The sequence below is a fragment of the Lactuca serriola genome, chromosome 3, assembly GCF_051521515.1.
Source record: "Lactuca serriola cultivar US96UC23 chromosome 3, Lser_US96UC23_V15, whole genome shotgun sequence".
NCBI lineage: Eukaryota > Viridiplantae > Streptophyta > Magnoliopsida > Asterales > Asteraceae > Lactuca > Lactuca serriola.
Window position 1 is genome coordinate 60,612,796 of NC_136410.1, and position 20,921 is coordinate 60,633,716.

Below are 20,921 nucleotides of genomic sequence, written 5' to 3' on the forward strand. Positions count from 1 at the left end.
AACCGCTCAAACTGCTTTCTAAGGTCAGAACTGCTCCGACCATTCATAGGTCTGGCCTTCCTAGACTGATTCATCACGTAAGATCCTCATATCGGTGCTCATAATACACCCCATGACTCATAATTTACATTTTGACCTAAGGCATAAGGATTCCAATCCAAAACCTCCATTGATTCCCGAAATGCTCAGGCATGGGACATTCTGGACTTCCAAAGGTCCCAATACAGAGTTCCAACCGCTTGGGGGACTAAGGTAACACTCAATCTAGCCACAAAAGGGTTCAATAAACCCTAAATCCATAAACACATCAACATAGAAGGATGCAACTGGAAATATTACCTGAATAACGTGCCCTCTGTGTCCCCAATCCTCAGAATGTGGCTTCTCTTGTTGTTCCCTTAACCAAGCCTCCTCTTCCTTGCAAAACAACACTTCCAAAGTCAACAATGGTCTTCTACCTTGCTCCAGAGGCTCACAATCGAATTAGGGCTTCACTCACAGGACTAGGGTGAACATTGACGGCCATAAGGCCCCTTATATATGTCCCCAACCTGGACGGTTAGGGTTTCGCTAAACAGCGTGGACTCGCCGAGTCCATATCCGAACTCGTCGAGTCCAGTCGCGAACCCGCGACCAGATCTGCGATCCTACTCGGCAAGTCTGAGCTCCAACTCGCCGAGTCCCCTCTTAAAACACCCAAAATCATAATTATAGCAATATTTGGAATTCCGGGCTGTTACACCTACAACTAAAAAAATGATTGTGGCCCCCCTGTTTTCTAATTTTTATACGTATTATACTTTAGTCCCCCCCCCAACTGAAAGGTTCAAGCTCCGTCACTGCTCAAAAAACATACGATACCGTCCTCCCTAATAGGACTCATCTTTAGGTTAATTGAGCCGATTTATTTAAGGTTTTTCAGTTTGGTTAATTGAATCAGTAAAATCTTATATTTTCCAGTTCAACTACCATTCAAGAATTTTCCTACAAACGGTTAGCCGAAAAACCGAAATTTTGTGTTTTATATATTTCTCTAAGGAGCATAATATATCATTTTATGGAGGATGAAACAGTAATTCTATAAAAATACAACATATAATTAAAAGAAAACGTTCTTTAAAAAACTTTTGTTGATTTAATACAAAAAAAAAGTTCTAAAATAATTAAAAGAAAACGTAATATTTACGGATTCATGCATTAAAAAAAATGCAATGTTGAAAAAATTATATAACGCAAAAACGCAAAAGAAAAAGAAAAGAAGGAATCAGGTAATTTTTATGAAATTGTATAACCAAAAAAAGGAGTCACTGCGTTGATTAATCACATGCATGCATTTAGTTTGAATTGTAAACAAAAGAGGTTGCGGGTTGGTAAAGACGCTACATTCGAATTTATTCTCCAACTCGCCCATCCCAATGTTCACGGAATCACAACCTTTTGGTATCGCCCGTACCTACCCTCAAAAAACATACGATACCGTCCTCCCTAATAGGACTCATCTTTAGGTTAATTGAACCGATTTATTTAAGGTTTTTCAGTTTGGTTAATTGAATCAGTAAAATCTTATATTTTTCAGTTCAACTACCATTCAAGAATTTTCCTACAAATGGTTAGCTGAAAAACTGAAATTTTGTGTTTTATATATTTCTCTTAGGAGCATAATATATCATTTTATGGAGGATGAAACAATAATTCTATAAAAATACACCATATATATTGATTGATGTAACTTTCTTAGTCAATTATAAATATAACACTCTACTTTTTCTTCCAATAATATAATATATAATTCTTGATATAAAATTTATCTTTTTAAACTAATGATCAGTTAGGTAAAGTATGTTATAAGAAAAAAAAAACGCTCCAAATCCAAATGTTACTTTACGTAACGTTTAACAAAACGCTATAAGTTACCCGTTACCGGCTAGTTTTGCAGAATATGCCTTAAAGGTTGGATTAAGATCGTTACAAACATTTAAGAGCATTGGGTGTAGGCAACGAGATGTAACACCAAATTGATGTCACCTCATCCATAACACCACCATAACACCAAGAGGGAAATGGTGTTCCACATGTTATATCATGTTAAGAGGTAGAGAGAGAAAATAAAGAAAATTATTTGATTGGTTGATGAAGGAGATAGTCAATCATCTTTCTTGTTTTATCTCTTCCTCGTTACCACAACATCCAACATAACGAGCTTCAACGAGTTGGAGAATAAATTCAAATGTAGCGTCTTAGAAATCACAACTCATAACGAATTGGGTTTGATTAGATCTTTAAAAACTACAAATCGTAGCATCCCCTGTTTTTTCTTCCAGACCACTTCCAAGTAAGTCATTGATCTCGTGTTTTATGGCCTATGTTATGTGTATATGATTACTAAATATCAGCAACATGAACTAATTGTGAAGTTTCAAAGTTTGGATTTTTTATTTCAATTGGAATCGGTTGTAATTTATTTTAATGAATGATTTTTTTAGAAGGATTCTTTGAACTTTGGATGAGCTCTTTTACACCAGCATTACATCTGATGAGAACATATTACTTTCCCAATGTATTTAACTTTTGTAGTTCTTTATTCTCGGTTTTCATTTGTATTTAAAATTGAAATTTGGCTGCCATTATGTGATTTAAATGAAAGTATGATGCTACAAAAACTACAAATATCCCATGTTTTGGTTAAGAATACTTCCAAGTAGTTTTTCTAAAACTAACATTGATATGATTATTAAAGTTTTTTAGAATTTAATATTCGAGATTATTGTTACAGTGTTCTTTATTATCTAATGAATCTTTTTTGTTCATAGATTTTAAAAGTGACATTGTTGTTTTTAGACATTGTCATTGCTTGTTATTATTTTTTTATGTATAATGTTTCCATTATATTCAATATCAAACAATTTTGTGTTAATCTTTTATTTGGAAGTATGCATCGTTGTCTACTGCAGGTGATAATGAGTGAAGCCGAAGCAAGTAATCAAGCTATAGAACCATATATAACCGAAGATATTGACACAAATGATTACATGGAAGCAACATATGACCATGAAAAAATAAACAGTATCGGTGTGAACATTGAATTTGATGAAGATGATATTAATGATGAAACGATATTGGGAAAGATTTTTGATACACCCGATGATGCCTATACATTTTATAATGATTATTCATTTTTGCATGACTTTGGTATACGTAGAGATGACACAATTAAAAATCCTAAAACAAATGAGCCTTTTCGGAAGATATATGTATGCAACAAAGAAGGTTTCAAACGGATGGACAAAAATGATTCAAGTGAAAATGAGAAAAAACGTCGTAGAGATGTGAGAACCGGATGTCAAGCAAAGATTCGAATAACAAGACAGGAGGATGGGAAATGGTTGGTGGACTCCTTTAATGACATACACAATCACGACTTGACCATGACACCTACGAAGGTTATGAAGCATCGATCTCATAGCAATTTCCACCGTTCAATAGAAGGTAAATCGCTTATGGTGCAATTTGGTGAAGCAGGGTTGAGACCTTCTCAGATTAAAAAGGATGTTAACACAATGAAAACCTCAAATGTAGCTGATGTAACTTCAAAGCAATGTGCTGATGTCTTATCTGAGCATCGAAAACAACATAGAGGAAAGGAGTTCTATGGACTTATAAAACGTTTTCAAGATAAAACATTAGTTGACAGTGACCAGTATTTTGTCGTGGATTTGTCTGATGATGGTGTTGGATTAGTGTCTAAGTCCATAACTATTTTGGTATGTACTTGACCCGATGGTGCATGGTCCTTTTGGGTTGCCTTCACCAAAGCAACTTGATTGGAGAAATAAATAAAGAGAGAGAGGTTATTATGATTTATTAATATGTTATAAGAATAATATATTAAAGGAGAAATCATATTTGTTTAATTAATATTGGTCAATAATTAATTAAGAATTAATTATGTGATCAAGTGTAATTAATTAAACTAGAGGGGCTGAATTGTAATTATGTGATAGTTACAAAATAAGGTAAGGATTATCTTATATATATGGTGAACGAAATTGAGGTGTAAATCTCTTAGAATTCGACTAGGATAAGGATTTCTAGGACTTATCTTATGGTTGCTTGGTGGACAAGCAACTAGATAAGGATAAGGACTAAAACCCTAATCTTTACACCTATATAAACCCCCTAAGGCATAGGAATTCGTCCAACCCTTCCCAAGAAGTCTTAAGGACGAATTCTAACCTCCCTCCTCTCTCTTTATACCTTCTCCACTTGCTTATGGTGTTTGTAAGCCATTAGAGGAGTGACACTTGTGACTCTCAGCTTTCTAAGGTCAATTCAAGGAGGAATTAGATTGTTATTGCTATATAACAATCAAGGTATGTTCTTAAACCTATTTACATGTGAATTCTGATTTCCATATGCTAGAATTAGGGTTTATGGTCTTGGAATCATAGCATGTACAATAGAGAAATCTAGATCCAAGCATTAGGGTTTGTATGAGCACATAGGATGTCTTATGACCAAAACCCATCAGTGGTATCAGAGCCTTGATTGGTTTCTATTGTATTGATGCATATTTGATCGAAATAAGCACTGAAAATCGATTTTTTTTGAGTTTTGAAGGTTTGACTCGCCGAGTCACTTGGTGAACTCGCCGAGTCAGCTGGACTCGACGAGTCCAAGCCCAGACTCGACGAGTCAAAGTGTCTGACAGCTCGTTTTCGCGATTTTCTTCCTGTTTTCGTTTTGGATAATTACCATAAACTCGTTTTTGTGATAAAATCCGAATTTTTTCATTATTATGTGATTATCCTTACCTAAATAGAAGATAATTGTCAAATTTAGATAATCACTTGTTTTATTAGATAAAGTTTGATTATTTGTAATTTAGATTTGAATTATCTTGTGAAATAGTTTCATTTTTGGCCTTTAGGTTTTATAGTTTAAATTTGAACCCCAAAAGTTTTGTTGTTTTGAAATTTAAATAGTTGAAACCCTAATGTTTTGAAAAAAGGTTTCAAAACTTGCCCTCAAGTTTTGGAATTTAAATTTTGATTAAATAGTTTAATTTTGATGCATATTTAAATTCTAAACCCTCATGGTTTGAAATGTTTCAAAACTTGCCCTCAAGTTTTGGAATTTAAAGGTTGATTAAAAAGTTTAATTAGAAATGTTAAATTCTAAAACTCTAATATTGTTTTGAAAAAGTTCAAATCACACCCTTATGGTTTTATTAATTAATTAAGGTGTATAATTAAAAGAGGTTTAATAAATCTATAAAAGTTTAGGTTAACCATTTAATAGGATTAAAAGTGTAATTGTTAAAGTTAACCACATAGTATTTTAAAAGTTATAAAATACACCCTATACTATATATAACATTAAAAGTCTAACATTATATATATGTATAACTAAAAGTCAGTCTTACCGTTAGTAGGCCTCATTCACGAAGCTGGTCTATAAGGGGTATTTAAGGAAATTGCCTATAAAATGGCGATTGAATGGGTATCCAATCTTACCCACCGCACTCTTGACTAGTGGAGGGTCGTTAGCCGAACGGGTAGGATAGGACGAAACCTTCCATTATAAGTATAATGAATTACTAAAGTAACTAAATGTTTTCATAAAATTCCCAATCTTAGTTACTTAGGCAAAAGTGAATTGATGCAATTCCATGAAATTACACTTTGTGCCCTTGCAAAGACGTTAGTGGAGCATGTGTGGTTAACCGGCACACTAAATGGGTCTAAGCAAAGGTAGAAAAGGTTGACTCAATGTTTGTCATAGTTCGGTGGAGCGTGTGTGGTTTACCGGCACATCGAATAGGTGACTGTAACATGTGAGGGCACCATGTAGTTTGCATGGTTATTCACACCCGCTTTGTGATCCTCGGCATCCCAGTCACAAACAAGAGGGGCATATCGAGATATAAACATGCCATTGAAAGTTCAATGTATCTCGAAGGATCTAGGAGTTTTCATAGATTTAAAATTTAAATTTCTTTTTCGTTTTTCATGGTGGAAATTAGTGAATCGTCATTCACTTACCTTCAAATATTCTGCAACTAGATTACGGCATCCCTTTTCTAGGTTGTAGCGTATTGTGTTGGGTCCTAGCCTTGGAATTTCATTTGGGTGATCTACCAAGGACTCAATCTATCAACTAACTTGAATTCGTTTTTCTCCCGTTTTGTAGATGTCAAAGTTCGACAACGATGGTCTTCTCAAATCCCGTGGAACAAGCATTCCACATGAAGATGATATTCCACGATTCGATCGAGGAACAAGAAATCATGCTTCACTTCCTCTACCTCCTCCAATTATTCTCCCTAACCCACAAGTTCAAAGGCTTGAAAAGTTCAAGATCACTCAAGCCCTTTTGGCAAGTAAACATAAAGAAGGAAAGTCCGTGTGTGCACACGTCGTAGGGATGAAGTCACACATTGATAAGTTAAGAATATTGGGATTCGTTGTCTGTGAGGAAATGGCTGTTGATTGGGTTCTTCAGTCACTTCCCAACTCATATAGTGAGTTCGTAAGAGAGTACTATATGATGAACTATGACGTGACCCTTATAGATCTCACCTATATGCTTGTTGTTGCTGAATCTGCAATGATTTGGCGCAATAGAAAAGCAAAGTTGATTGGTGAATCTGCCTTCGAGACCTCTATGGATATAGACAATGGCAACGAAAGACATGCTATGATTGAAAAGTTTAATCATAAGAGAAAGGCGATATCTGAAGTAGTTCCATGTCCTGTTCCAAAAGAGTCGATTTGCTTTTATTGCCAAGAGAAGGGGCATTGGAGACGAAGCTGCCCCATTTACCTAAGAGATCTAAGAGATGGGAGAGTCGAAACGTATGGCTCTAATATAGGTAAAATCCATTTACTAACTCTTTTAAGCTTCTATTCTAGATTCTTAATGTAATAAGATTACAATTGATGTTTTGTAGGATCGAAGAAAAGAAAGGGAGCTTAAGGGAAGAAGTGAGCAGAATCTAACCGTGAAGGAATGGATTTCGATCGTGTTTCTCGAAGATTAGATTCTTGAGCTACTACTTAGATTTAGAATTAGATTGCTAAGAAAGATGTATTAGCATAAGTTTTTCAATGAATTGCATTGTAAGGACAAATTTTTCCGCAATAAAATAAATTTTGATTTTAAATTTTATTTATTTATCCTTGCAATGGCGTGTATGAAAAATTGATGTTAAAATGTTTCTATTATTAGCAATAATGGATTTGGTTCTTATTGTGTTATTTATGGAAAGTTGAGGATTTACCAAATAGGGATAGTTTCTCATCGCCCAAAGATTCAATTGGACAGAAATTTGGAATCACGCAACTTGGTTGCACGATGAATGAGAAATTTCATATTTGGAAATTAGACAAATTCATTGACAAAGTGTCAAGTGAAGGACTAAGAGATCGAGCACACAATGTTGCATGTTGATCAAGTCAACCATAAGAGTAACAATGATATTCGTCATGATTTACTAAAGGTTTAGTAAATATGATTATACTTACAAGATTAAGTGTAATTTTGAATTGATTAAAGGGTTTAGATCAATAGCAGAACGAATAACAAGAATCAAGTAGGCAGAGAGATAAAAGTTTCTCCATTCTAAGAAGAAGGGAGAGTACCTTTTATGCTTTATGATAAGTCTTAATGATTAAGAACCATATCTCAATTGATCCTCTAAGTGAGTCTTAGTACAATTGTATGTCTAAGAAGAGGAATCAAGAATTGAAGAAATGGTTAAATCAACAAGTCAATCATACTTCATTCCAATAACAAGTCTTAAAGTTAAGATTGTGACATTGAGTGAAAGGTATTAAGAAGGTTAGTAACTTTCATTAAATGTGGAAAGTTGTGATGTCTTGGATAAGACAAAGACCAACTAGGACCAATTTATGAAGTGTTTTGATAAAAACTACACTAACTCTTGAATATTTGTTTGTCAAGAAATGTTTATTGACAAGAGAATCTTATATGTCAAGGAGTCAGTGGGAGTCTTAATGGTCTTGAAAGGTTTCAAGAACAAATCAAATAAACCTTATCGATCATCACTAGCACACGAGTTGAGGTTTACAACCTATCGTGTTGACATTATTTTGATTATGTGCTGCTACAATTGAGTTAATTATGCATATGAGTCCTATGAGTTCTCATCTTGAATGCATAAAAGGCAAAGCACCTTAATCAATGAAAGGTACATTGATAGGAAAAGGTGAGATGCTTAACTACTTGGAAGACATGGTGGGCAGCTATGCTACCATAAAGGCAAGAAATCGAGATCAAGATAGTTCGGTCCATATGAGTTTGAATTTGTCGTAAACTTTGGTTTTGACAAATTCACATGGATAGGAACAAATACACTGTTTAAATCTAAGTGTCATAAGATTTCCTCCTTCATGAAAATGATTGTGAGGAAATGCTTTCACTAAGACAGATTTTAAGAAGATAGTGATTGTAAAATTGCATTCTCGAATTAAATTATGGTTACGGCATCCCTTTCCATAATTTGAATTGTGAGGTTTGGCAATTAGTCTTAATTGTTTAGACACACATATGAACTATCGAAGGCAAATGTGTATAAGTTCAAGAAACCTTGATAAAAGATTATCAAAGCACTAAGTATTAAAAACATGAACTTAAGAAATTCAATAAGTATTGTTTTCTGAAAGTTAAGATGTTTATGAATACATGTCGAAGCTAGTGGGAGCATAAGTGTTATGTTTTATAATAATCATCATGATAGTGGGAGCATAAATGTTATGATTGTATGATTATTAAGGAAAGTATTGCAAGGTTAGCAATATTAATTATAGAAAACATGAGTCATACTTTGCAAAGTCGCAATAGTTGAAGAGTTGTTTTGCTATAATTAAGGGAGAGAATATTATGCTTCATTTCAAATCTAAAGGTTTAGGTTGAGAAATGTTAATAAAATTTAGTCAAAGGTACAAAGTGTGTTCTTAAAATTTCGATTATGATTACGACATCCCTCTTCACAATTCGAATTTTGAGAACATAGAAAATAAAACATTATGCGTCGTGTCCCATACGCTTCGGGTATAGGATCGATTGCAAATGCTTTAATGTTTGACCATTCTAAAATTTTCCAAATGTCTAGCGCATTTAGAGGGAAAAGGGACTAGAATTGGTTTTGACTAAAATAATTAAACAACTATCAAAGGACAATCCAAAGTTCGACGAGGATTGGTCGCTTGTGAGTAGTTGGAAGTATAGTATTGGAAAATATGGAAATGTTTCCATATTGGATGGACCATATTGACATCATTACGAATAGATAAGATTCTATTAAGAATGAGTTGTCATATGGAACATATGGAAGTGTGTCCATATTGGGAATTGAATATTGAGAAATCTATGATTAGATTAGAAACTTCTATGCAAAAGGATGTTCAAAGAATGTACTTTGAGTGAGAGACATCACGTCTGTGGAATTGTCTTGTAACAATCTCCGATAGAGGACTTTGTAATATCATTGGCAATAGTCTTTGTGATTTTGTGCAGTGACATTACGAAAGGATAAGCTGCATAGAATGTTAGAATCTAGTATATTCTATAAGTAGCAAGAATTTGATATTCTTTAACTTATGGAAAAAGGGTTTGGAGTTGAGAAATGAGAATGATTGGAAATGTGTTCAATATGATCTATTTCACAAAGTAAGAACCATAGGTAAACATTGTGTGCATGCTGGGAGCATGAGACAAGTGTTGGAATTTAAATAAGAAGTTGATTACCCGGAACTACAAATAATGAGTAATCAATATGGTGATAAATAAAAGGTGTTTTATTTATGCTCAAAGGGTTGAGGCCATATGGGATTAGTATTATTCTTGTGTTTCACATTTGCATGTTTTGACTTCCAGAATAATTGAGTTTATTAAGAATAATCGAATTATTCAAACGGGCCACAGTCGTTCATATGTTGGAAGTAGATATGAATGAAGATTGTCGTGAATTGGTGTGTGGATTGTTTAGAAAAGTATTAGACATAAGAAAATGTTTGCTGCAACGTTCCTGAGTGCTTACGAATATGATTTGAGCATTGGATTAAACCCACACTCACTTGGATCACTCCATCAATTGTATCACGAGTGATTGGTGAGACGATAACATCTTATATTCTTGAAACCGAGATGTGTGAGTTGTATCTTGCGAATCGGTTGCACATTGATAATATGTAAACGCACCAGTAACTTGGTGTTATAAAACATATTGTTGTGTGTAATTCGGTGCGTGAGTTCAAGCGAGCATTGTATCAAAGTTTATCCATTCCTTTTATTCAAAGTAGGATAAAAGCGATATCTTTGGGCCCCTCGATGGTTTAGTGATGACAAACGTAAATGCTCGGCCGGGCTAGGGCTAATTTGATTTGTTCAATTAGTCAGTCGTCATAAATCGGAAATCGAGACATAGTACAAAGAGAATGATTTGAAATCATATCTCATATGATATCTAGAATGGAGGAATATATGATCCCTTATCTAAGGACACGCGTATTTGATATGATCAGAGTTGACAGCGGCTTTGGAAAGCTACGATTGCAGATCGGGATCCGAAGTCATACGCATAATAGTTATTAGACTTATCCAAGTGGGAGACTGTTGGATTAGTGTCTAAGTCCATAACTATTTTGGTATGTACTTGACCCGATGGTGCATGGTCCTTTTGGGTTGCCTTCACCAAAGCAACTTGATTGGAGAAATAAATAAAGAGAGAGAGGTTATTATGATTTATTAATATGTTATAAGAATAATATATTAAAGGAGAAATCATATTTGTTTAATTAATATTGGTCAATAATTAATTAAGAATTAATTATGTGATCAAGTGTAATTAATTAAACTAGAGGGGCTGAATTGTAATTATGTGATAGTTACAAAATAAGGTAAGGATTATCTTATATATATGGTGAACGAAATTGAGGTGTAAATCTCTTAGAATTCGACTAGGATAAGGATTTCTAGGACTTATCTTATGGTTGCTTAGTGGACAAGCAACTAGATAAGGATAAGGACTAAAACCCTAATCTTTACACCTATATAAACCCCCTAAGGCATAGGAATTCGTCCAACCCTTCCCAAGAAGTCTTAAGGACGAATTCTAACCTCCCTCCTCTCTCTTTATACCTTCTCCACTTGCTTATGGTGTTTGTAAGCCATTAGAGGAGTGACACTTGTGACTCTCTGTAACATCCCGAAATAGCAAGAGTAGAGTTGAAGGGCTAAAAGTGTTATTTGAGGAAGAGTGACTCGGCGAGTCCATGGCTGGACTCGGCGAGTCCATGGCTGGACTCGGCGAGTAGAGTCGCGACTTTGATCGCGTGATAAGTAGTCGACTCGGCGAGTCGATGATATGGACTCGGCGAGTAGGCGCTGGGTGGAGAAAACCCTAATTCTCGGGGCTGAGCCCTATATAAGGAACATTATGTTCCTTCCCCAGCCTCTTTACTTCCCTCTTGAGTTTCAGAAACCCTAAATCACAGAGGAGCTCTATTGTTGAGTGGATTGGAGCATTGGAGAAGTTTATTGAAGGAATTTGGTGGGAATTGAAGGCTTGGGGCAAGGGGCTTTGCTTGGAATCAACTACATTGCAGTTGGGGCGTCCATTGGAGGTAATATCCCGTTCTTGGTCTGATTGTATGTTGTTTCTTCAATTTGGGGTTGTGGGATCTTGTCTAAGGGTGTAAATGGAAGTCTAAAGGGTAGATCTGAGGTTGCTACCTCAGATCTGGAAGGGAGGAGAATCAGAGAGCATGAAAGTCCCTGTCTTGGAGTGTTTAGTGAAGCTTGCAAGTCCCAAACCCTAGTTATAAGTGATTAAGGCCTAGATCTCTTGGGATTCACGTAAAGTTTGCCACTTTACGTGATGGATGAGTTGTATAAGGCTAGATCTATGTTTTGGATCATTTGCATGGCCTATAATGCTTCTGAAAGGATTCAGATCGGTGGTACTCGGCGAGTCACATGGGTGAACTCGGCGAGTTGCTTGAAGATGAGCTGGGACTCGACGAGTTGGAAGAACAACTCGGCGAGTCGGATGAAGATAGCCTTGAACTTGGCGAGTTGTATAAACAACTCGGCGAGTAGGTTGATGTTAGCCTTGGACTCGGCGAGTCTGTTCTTGGACTCGGCGAGTCTTGTCGAAGAGTTCCGATATTCTCTGGTCGAGTCGAGAATCGGTGAGTCAAGGGATGACTCGGTGAGTCGTGTGCGAGTGGACTCTGAGTTGGTGGGCTCGGCGAGTCTCGGGGTGACTCGGCGAGTTAGGTCGCGGATGGAGTGAAGTCTGAGTATGGGAACTCGGCGAGTCATAGGGTTGACTCGGCGAGTAGGGTCAGTCAGGAGTTGACTTTGACCTTGTCTTTGTCCAAGGGTTGACCAATGGTGTCCGGGGGCATTTTGGTAATTATTGTTGTTGTCTTGAGTTCAGCGCATTGGTGGTTGACCAGTGGTGGAGATCGTATCAGTGATCGGAGTAGCTTGGATTATCTGTTCAGTCGGCAGCTTTGAGGTGAGTTATCCTCACTATATCAACGGGGTCTAAGGCACCAAGGCCGGCCCTTATCGGATTGAGATCCGGGTAGTTGTTTTTATGTTACTGCTTTATCATGTTTGCATCCTGTGAGTTAGGATGGTATATGCTAGGGACCTAACTGAGATCAGTATCCAGAGAGATAGGGAGATGCTATGTTAGTGACCTGTTAGGTCGGTATCCTGGTTAGGATAGTGACATGTTATGTGATCTGTTGATCTGCTTGTTATCTGTGAATTGTTAGATGATTGTATGTATATGTGCACATGGATATTTGGACTGGAGTTGGGTTGAGGCGGGTCCTGCTGTGTGCAGTAGGCCAAGATACCCAGGGCGGACCGGTTGTCCCGTAGGCCCAGCGAGCGGTCCAGACAGACTGAAGGCCCGGTGCGGGTGGACCAGTCATACTGTAGGCTCAGAGAGTGGACCAGGTGGATTGAAGGCCCGGGAACGGGCGGACCAATCACACTGCAGACTCGATGTATGCGGATTGACTCAGAGGGTGGACCAGGTGGACTGTTGGCCGGTGCGGCGGACCAGTCACACAGTAGACCCGGAGAACATGGCTGTTCTATGATCGGATATGTTATGGCATGTTATGCGTGTATGGTATTTGTGGTTGGTATTTTGGGGGTATCTCACTAAGCTTTCGGGCTTACAGTTGTGGTTTCATGTTTTTCAGGTTCTTCAGGAGATCGTGGCAAGGCGAAGGCGTGATCGTACCGCTCCTCGTAATTTTGTGGTGTTATGATTCTGGGAATACGATAACTATTTTGTAATGAAAACCTTTTTGTAAAGAATTATTGGAATTGAGATGTTTTTGAAAAATTTAAAATTTGTTGTGTTTTTCGGTCGTTACACTCTCAGCTTTCCAAGGTCAATTCAAGGAGGAATTAGATTGTTATTGCTATATAACAATCAAGGTATGTTCTTAAACCTATTTACATGTGAATTCTGATTTCCATATGCTAGAATTAGGGTTTATGGTCTTGGAATCATAGCATGTACAATAGAGAAACCTAGATCCAAGCATTAGGGTTTGTATGAGCACATAGGATGTCTTATGACCAAAACCCATCAGATGGGTATCCTAGAAATATCTTTTGGGCTGATGGTAGATCAAGAGATGCCTATACAAAATTCAGAGATGTTGTTGTGTTTGATGTCACTTATATGACTAACAAATTCAAGATGCCTTTTGCTCCCTTTACTGGAGTGAATCATCATGGACAGTCTATACTTTTTGGTGGAGCATTGCTTGAAAACGAAAAGGAAGAGACATTTGAATGGTTATTTGAACATTTCCTCAAATGTATGTTTGGCAAGTATCCGCAGGCAATTATTACTGATCAAGACAAAGCAATGAGAAATGCAATAAAAAAGGTGTTTCCGAATACTCGACATCGTTTTTGTTCATGGCATATCATGAAACATGAAACTGAGCACCTTCGATCATATGTTTCCCGTTACAGTGATTTTCAAGAAACGCACAAACAATGGGTAAATAGTGACACTATTGAACAATTTGAAGCAACATGGGAGGTTATGCGTACTAAGTATGAACTGGAAAGCAACTGTTGGATTAGTGACATGTATAACCAACGTATACATTGGGCTAAACCCTTCTTGAATGATACTTTCTTTGCTGGTATGACAACAACCGGACGAAGTGAGAGTATCAATTCATTTTTTGATGGATTTGTTAATTCGAGGACCATGTTGAATGAATTTGTTGTACAATACGACAAAGCAATTGAGTCTCGAAGGGCCGCCGAAGAAGATGAAGACTTCAAGACTATGAACTCGAGGCCGGTTCTTTCTTCAGTGCATCCAATCGAAGCAAAAGCAGGTCAATGTTATACTAGAAATATGTTTGATGCTTTCAAAAAAGAATGGACTGAAGCTATTACCAATTTGACTCATGAGACTATAGGAAAAACTACAGTGGAAAGCACATACCGAGTTGGGCAATTGGATGTTGATAAAAAATATTGGTGCATTGTTACCTTTCGTTCTTTGGATCATGTCAACGTCACATGTTCCTGTGCGAAGTATGAGACAAATGGGATTTTATGTAAACATAGCCTATATGTGATGAAGAAGAAGCATGTTAAGGAACTCCCAAGTCACTATATTTTACCACGATGGACCCTTAATGCTAGGTACAAACTAGGTAGTGCTAGTATCGGACTCGGAGAAATGAATACTGAAAATGGAGTTAATGCCTACACACTATGGTGTGTCCGTTCAAATTTTACAAAACTAATTGAACAAGCTAGAGACTCCCCTTTAGAGATACAAAAAGTCAATACACTATTGATAAGTCTTTTAGATGATCAAACAAATCGAAAGAAATCTATGTCTTTAGAGAATGCATCTCAAGGTTCTTGTATGGGAGTTTCGCAAATAGATATGATGCCACAGTTATCTGTCCGCGATCCTGTTGGTCCAACTACTACAAAAGGGCGTCCTAAACTTGCAAGTAGAATCAAGTCTTCTTTAGAAGCCCCCAAAAAACGAACATGCTATTACTGTCAAGGATTAGGTCATTATGCTACTAGTTGTTTAAAAAGAAAGGTAATAATAATAATAATTTAATATTCATGATTGAGAACTCTAATAATCACATTAACAATTTTTTATGTTTTTCATGTATCAGGCGGATGAATTGTTGCAAGAAACATAATGATGAGATGTGTTGTTTCTGTGAGGAAAAGAAAAACTAGATGCTTCATGACATTTTTTGGGTTAACTTCACGTTTTTCATGTTTTAGACATAAACGGTGTATGGATAATTTAGAAGTTTTTGATGCTTTTTAACAATTCTAATATTTTAGAATGAAATTTGTTGATTGTTTATCATGGTATTTTATGAAAAAAAACAAAATTATGAAGCTATTTTGTGAAAAAACGAAATTATGAGGGTATTTTGTGAGAAAACAGAAGTACGATAGTATTTTATGAAAAAAACAAAATTATGAGGTTATTTTGTGAGAAAACGAAATTATATGGGTATTTTGTGAAAAAACCAGAAGTGTGATGGTATTTTATGAAAAAAGAACAAAATTATGAGGGTATTTTGTGAAAAAATAGAAGAACGATGGTATTTTGTGAAAAAAAACAAAATTATGAGGGTATTTTGTGAAAAAACAAAATTATGAGGGTATTTTGTGAAAAAACAAAATTATGAGGGTATTTTGTGAAAAAAACAGAAGTATGATGGTATTTTGTGAAAAAAAAAACAAAATTATAAGGTTATTTTGTGAAAACACGAAATTATGAGGGTATTTTGTGAAAAAAAACAGAAGTACGATGGTATTTTATGAAAAAAAAACAAAATTATAAGGGTATTTTGTGAAAAAATGAAATTATGAGGGTATTTTGTGAAAAAACGAAACTTATCTGCAATTACAGGGTAAGAAAGAAAGTATGCTATCATTTTGGTTAGTGTTGTGTTATCTACACATAAGTTTGATGTTTTTTTAACATCGTTGGACGATTTTGCCCTTGTCCCAAATATGGTAATCCTCAAGACCTCAGAGTGAATTATCTTAACTGAAAGGTGGTAAAATTAAAGATTTTGACTTTAAAATCACCCAATTCTTTTTCCATATTCAGAATCAAATACGAATATTCTACAAATTCAACACAATATTTTCATAGTTTTAGCAAAAAAAAACAAGGTTCAATTGAGCTATTACAAGTAATCTTTCATTTTATTCATATTCAACATTATAGAGCTTGCAGTCAAAACATAGGGCCCGTTTCTTTTTCTTCTTTAAGATAAAGTGTTTTATGCATAAAATCTTTCGGTTGAGACTGAATACAAGTAATAACTGTTTTAACCTTTGATTAAATGGTCATTTAATCAAGTAAACTATAAACTATACAGGGGTATTTCCTTATTGAACTAATGAACTATCTAAAATATGAATAAATGACCAATTTACCCTTCGGTCAATCCAGTTAGCTATACACATGAGTTTCTTTTTGACTTCAACAGAAAAAAAAACAACTGAACTTAATACAGAAAGTAAAGGAAATGAGGCTTTCCCCATTCAATGGCTATCTAGGCTTTAATTCCTTGTGCTTTGATGGGTCAATAAACCAGTTTTCTAGGTGGTATATGGGATGCTCTAATCTGATATACATCATGGTGAACAGGGACTCCAAGAGCCTGAAAAACAAATTCTTGAAAATTAATGGATGGAAAATGAAGAAGAAGGTTGAAAAGGGTTTGAACTTAATACTGGAAGGATTCCATTCCAAAATAAGGAAGCTTCAATAAGATGATAAAAACAGAGGAAAAAAGAGAACTTGAAGTGTTCATAGCTACACAGAGAAAGTTTCACAAGGGCTAGATATGAATCCAGAGAGCTTTGGAACAACGAGTTTCCCCCAATAAATCAAGGAAGCTTGATATAATTTCTGAATCGTTCTGTTTGTGTCTCTTATGCAACCATTCTTCCTGTATCCTAACGTTAACATCCCTGCAATACAAATAATTTCAAAGCATTAAAAACCACAGGTATTGCAGAAGTAGGACAATTTTCTTTATAAGTTTTAAGGCAGTTTTCATGCCAAAACCAGGCACCAGATGTTGAATTCCAGGAACACCATCTGCTTCATCACCCAAAATGCATCCTATAGACAAGATATTTCTATAAGAAATACCCTCTTTAAAATAGTTTCATGAACAACAACTCAATCTTTTCATGAGTCACATCATCAAGAGAAAGTGTATACTTACTAAGTCTTAAATAAGAGAGTGGATCACACTTGTTGAATGGATATAGTACTACAGTAGCCTAGCGAGATTGTTGAATGGATATAGTACTACAGCAGCCTAGCGAGATTCCATTAATAATGAAATGAGCTCAATATTCATAAGGGTGCATAAACTATTGCTGAAATCAACTAAAACATATGGATAAAATACTACAACAGCTTAGCAATCAACTGAAGATTCCAGTGCACTTCTTCTACTTCTCTGCCAGAAAAAAGAGCTATATTTGATTAGATTGCTTCCAAAAAGTCTTTCAGATACCTTAAAATCCAAAGATTTTGACTTAAATCACTGAGTTATCTAAAACGACCAAACTCTCATTGAGATAAAACAATTGGCCTGTTGGGCTTAAAATTTGGCATAGAAACGTAATGGAGAGAGGTGGTGCTTACGACAATAACAGGTCTGTAAGGCTGACTTGGGAGAAGAAAAGGAAAATCCAGTGAGCAAAAGAGTGTAAACTCGGGGTGCTACCATCATAACATATTGGGTTTACATCCAAAAAGAACACCCTTTTCTTCTTCTTGATGATGATATTATTAACAGTATCATCATCTCCCTTTACTTCGTTTAGGTCATGCTTTGGTTGCAACAGCAGCCCACCAACTGTTCGACCTTCTGTCCGAGAAGAAGAAGCAATAAGGGCAGCACTAGGTTTGGCTCGGAGCTTCGTGCGCAAGAAAGAGGGAGCTGAGCGAAGAGTAGTCGGATTATGAATACCCATATACATACCCATCGCTATACGAGCTTCTAGGCCGTCCACCATCATCACATTCACCCTGTTGCACCTGCAAGTGTAAGTATCTAGTCAATTGATTTGCCGAGGGCCAGATAGAGAACTCATTGGAACGATGGATGATTGTGCCTCTTGAACCCAAGAAAAAAACCGAAAACATGTGTGTGGGATCGAAATACCTGTTGGATGATCAAATAATCGAATGTTAACTCAAATCCCCAACGATCACCTCACCTGTTGGTTGATACGAGCTAACACAGAAGAGCTAAAGACGAAGAATTGATTGGGGCTTGATAAACTTCATTTCCGATGTATTTTGTTTTTTTTTTTTTTTTTTTTGAGAAATTTAATCCGAAACTACGTAGTTTTGGGGTTAAGGGTACCTAAGCTTATATACCCGTATGGGTATATTCACTTTTATATATATATATATATATATATATATATATATATATATATATATATATATATATACATATATATATATATATATATATATATATATATATATATATATATATATATATATACTTTAAAACAAAATTTCTATAGCTTTTGTATATCTGCAAGTTAAGTATTTAAAAAAAATTCTTTTATGTTTTCTTGGATCGGGCCTCAAAGGGCGGTTCGAGTTAGATATAGTAATATACATAACCGTGATAACTTGCCATTTAAAGAAACCTAACTCAGGTTTAGCTTTGTAGATACTATAGAAAAATATTAAGAGAATAGAACTCAAAAATAAAAGTACGACTAATTGGTTAAAAAAATACTAAACGCATTATGTATTGTATAAGCTTGTCTATGTTGTCTTTGAAAGGAAAATGACACGAACTTTTTAGGATTTGTCTTTCAAGTTCCTAAACTATTTTCGTAGTTTTACGAGGGATCTCTCTCTCTCAAGAACACAATCTACTAGCATCTTCTTATTTCGGCACAATTTCCTCCTTAGACATCCCCACTGTCTTTGTCGCCCAGCAAGACCACAACAACCATACCACCACAAATCGAACTTGGGTTTAAGTTGGTTTTCGAAAATGAGAAGAAAACAGTAAAGCTTTCCGGAATCGTTGATCTACGCTACTAGAACTTGATGGGTTTGTTGTATAAATCGGCATCACCCAGGAGAATGTGTGTTTGTTTACATCGCATAACAGTGGTTGATTTGTCCGGATTGATTCCAACCAACAATAGTTACGAAATAATAAGTGGTATTTTTGCTTTATTTTATTTGTTTTTATGGGTTGCTTCTATAACCCATTACCATGTGTTCCTCTTCCTGTGCTAGTCTTGGTAGGACCTTTTATATATATATATATATATATATATATATATATATATATATATATATATATATATATATATATATATATAATTTATATATATATATATAATTTTAATCTCCTTTTGCCAAGTGTCATTCTAATAACACTCCTCATTAATATTATGTCATGTGTCATGTGTAGATATATTAGACAATTCATTTCAAAATTTAAATTTATATTTTCTAATTATATGTTAAATTTGAAGTTATAATAACTTTAAAAATTTGATATTTCTCTTAATTAATAATTTACTTAAAATGATTTAATTAAAATAATTGATTAATAATTATAAATTTTTATTATAAAAGTTTGATTAATTTTATAACCCGTGGTTCTCACGGGTTATAAACTAGTATATATATATATATATATATATATATATATATATATATATATATATATATATATATATAGAGAGAGAGAGAGAGAGAGAGAGAGAGGGGTTCAAATGTTTTTACTATTTATTGTTTGCATGTATTTTATATATATATATATATATATATATATATATATATATATATATATATATCCTTTTGTAGATTAATTGCTTGTTGTTTTCCTGTATTTATGGCAAGGTTTCTTTGGAAGTCTTGGTAGGACCAGATCAGGGTTTCAGAGGAAGCGGGAAAAGCATGAGGCACTGTGTCGTTAGGAAGAACACTGCATCAGTCTTGCCCAACAACCCTTCGACAAAATGTTGTGTAATAAATTTTCAACTTTCAAAACAAAGTACTACATAGTGAAGGCGTTTTTAGTCATTCCAGCATAATAGTCGGAGATGTTGAGCTTCAAGCTGCAAATACAATGGTTGTACCAAAATTTTGAACAACATTTATACATATCATATTATGATAAGAACAATGGTGTATTGGATATTAATGTTTGTTTTTTAGTGACATTTTGAAGTAAAATGCCACCATTACCCTCATGTATCAACCTCTATCAATTGCAAAAAAGATAAGGGAAGTGATGATTTAATTCTTTAGGTTTTTTGTGTTAGGACCGGTTCTGGATTTTTGGGTTTGGAAGGTTAGAAGATTTCTTATTACTTGATCTAATTCTTAAAACTCACATCTGGAAAGGAGGTGATGATCTATGTGGTGACATGAAGAATTTGAGAAAATGAAGCGTGCATAAAGAGAGAGAGAGAGAGAGAGAGAGAGAGAGAGAGAGAGAGAAAGATATGTGGGTCCAAGGGTAGGGTTAATTATTTTTTTCCTTTTTTTTTAAATGGTTTTAATTAAAAAAATGTAAAAGAAATTATGTGGGTTGCCATGTCATTGGTGATGTGGCAAGTTTTGTCTATGTGTTACTCAAACCTGCTAAAACAAGTAAATAGGAATAAAAAAAACAGGTTGCCTACGAGTTGGTTCTCTCATAAAGCCACATAAATAGTTTACGGACTAAAATGACCAACTCTAGAAAATTCGTAGGGCACGTCTATGCTCATTGAGTTGATTAGCATGAGGTTTGTATAAGCTTGTCTATGTTTTGTTTGAAACATGAAAG

General features: G+C 35.2%; 1 protein-coding gene and 1 long non-coding RNA gene across 4 annotated transcripts; one reads left to right on the top strand and one right to left on the bottom strand.

Annotated features, from left to right (window-relative positions):
• The first annotated feature begins 2,957 nt into the window (after positions 1 to 2,957).
• LOC145095312 (protein FAR1-RELATED SEQUENCE 9-like) lies at positions 2,958 to 15,251 on the top strand. The gene is made up of 4 exons (XM_079033217.1): positions 2,958 to 3,715; positions 4,610 to 4,617; positions 13,647 to 15,142; positions 15,225 to 15,251. Exons 1-4 carry the CDS (start codon positions 2,958 to 2,960, stop codon positions 15,249 to 15,251), a joined length of 2,289 nt encoding a protein of 762 aa, XP_078889343.1.
• A 1,098-nt stretch (positions 15,252 to 16,349) lies between these two features.
• On the bottom strand, positions 16,350 to 18,383 carry LOC145094467 (uncharacterized). 3 transcript variants are annotated; one of them, XR_013703368.1, is made up of 5 exons: positions 18,267 to 18,383; positions 17,744 to 18,139; positions 17,316 to 17,555; positions 17,160 to 17,209; positions 16,350 to 17,055 (listed from the first exon to the last, which is right to left on the bottom strand). It is a non-coding gene; the product is annotated as an uncharacterized LOC145094467 (long non-coding RNA). The 3 variants fall into 3 exon arrangements; XR_013703369.1 differs by lacking the exon at positions 17,160 to 17,209; XR_013703367.1 differs by having other exon boundaries at positions 16,350 to 17,209.
• Between the last annotated feature and the right edge of the window lie 2,538 nt (positions 18,384 to 20,921).

Bases quoted from the DNA above. Each gene is read 5' to 3' on its own strand.
- LOC145095312 (XM_079033217.1), top strand. From the start codon at position 2,958: ATGAGTGAAGCCGAAGCAAGTAATCAAGCTATAGAACCATATATAACC. The intron at 15,143-15,224 runs GTAATAATAATA...TTCATGTATCAG, and splicing joins CTAGTTGTTTAAAAAGAAAG to GCGGATGAATTGTTGCAAGA.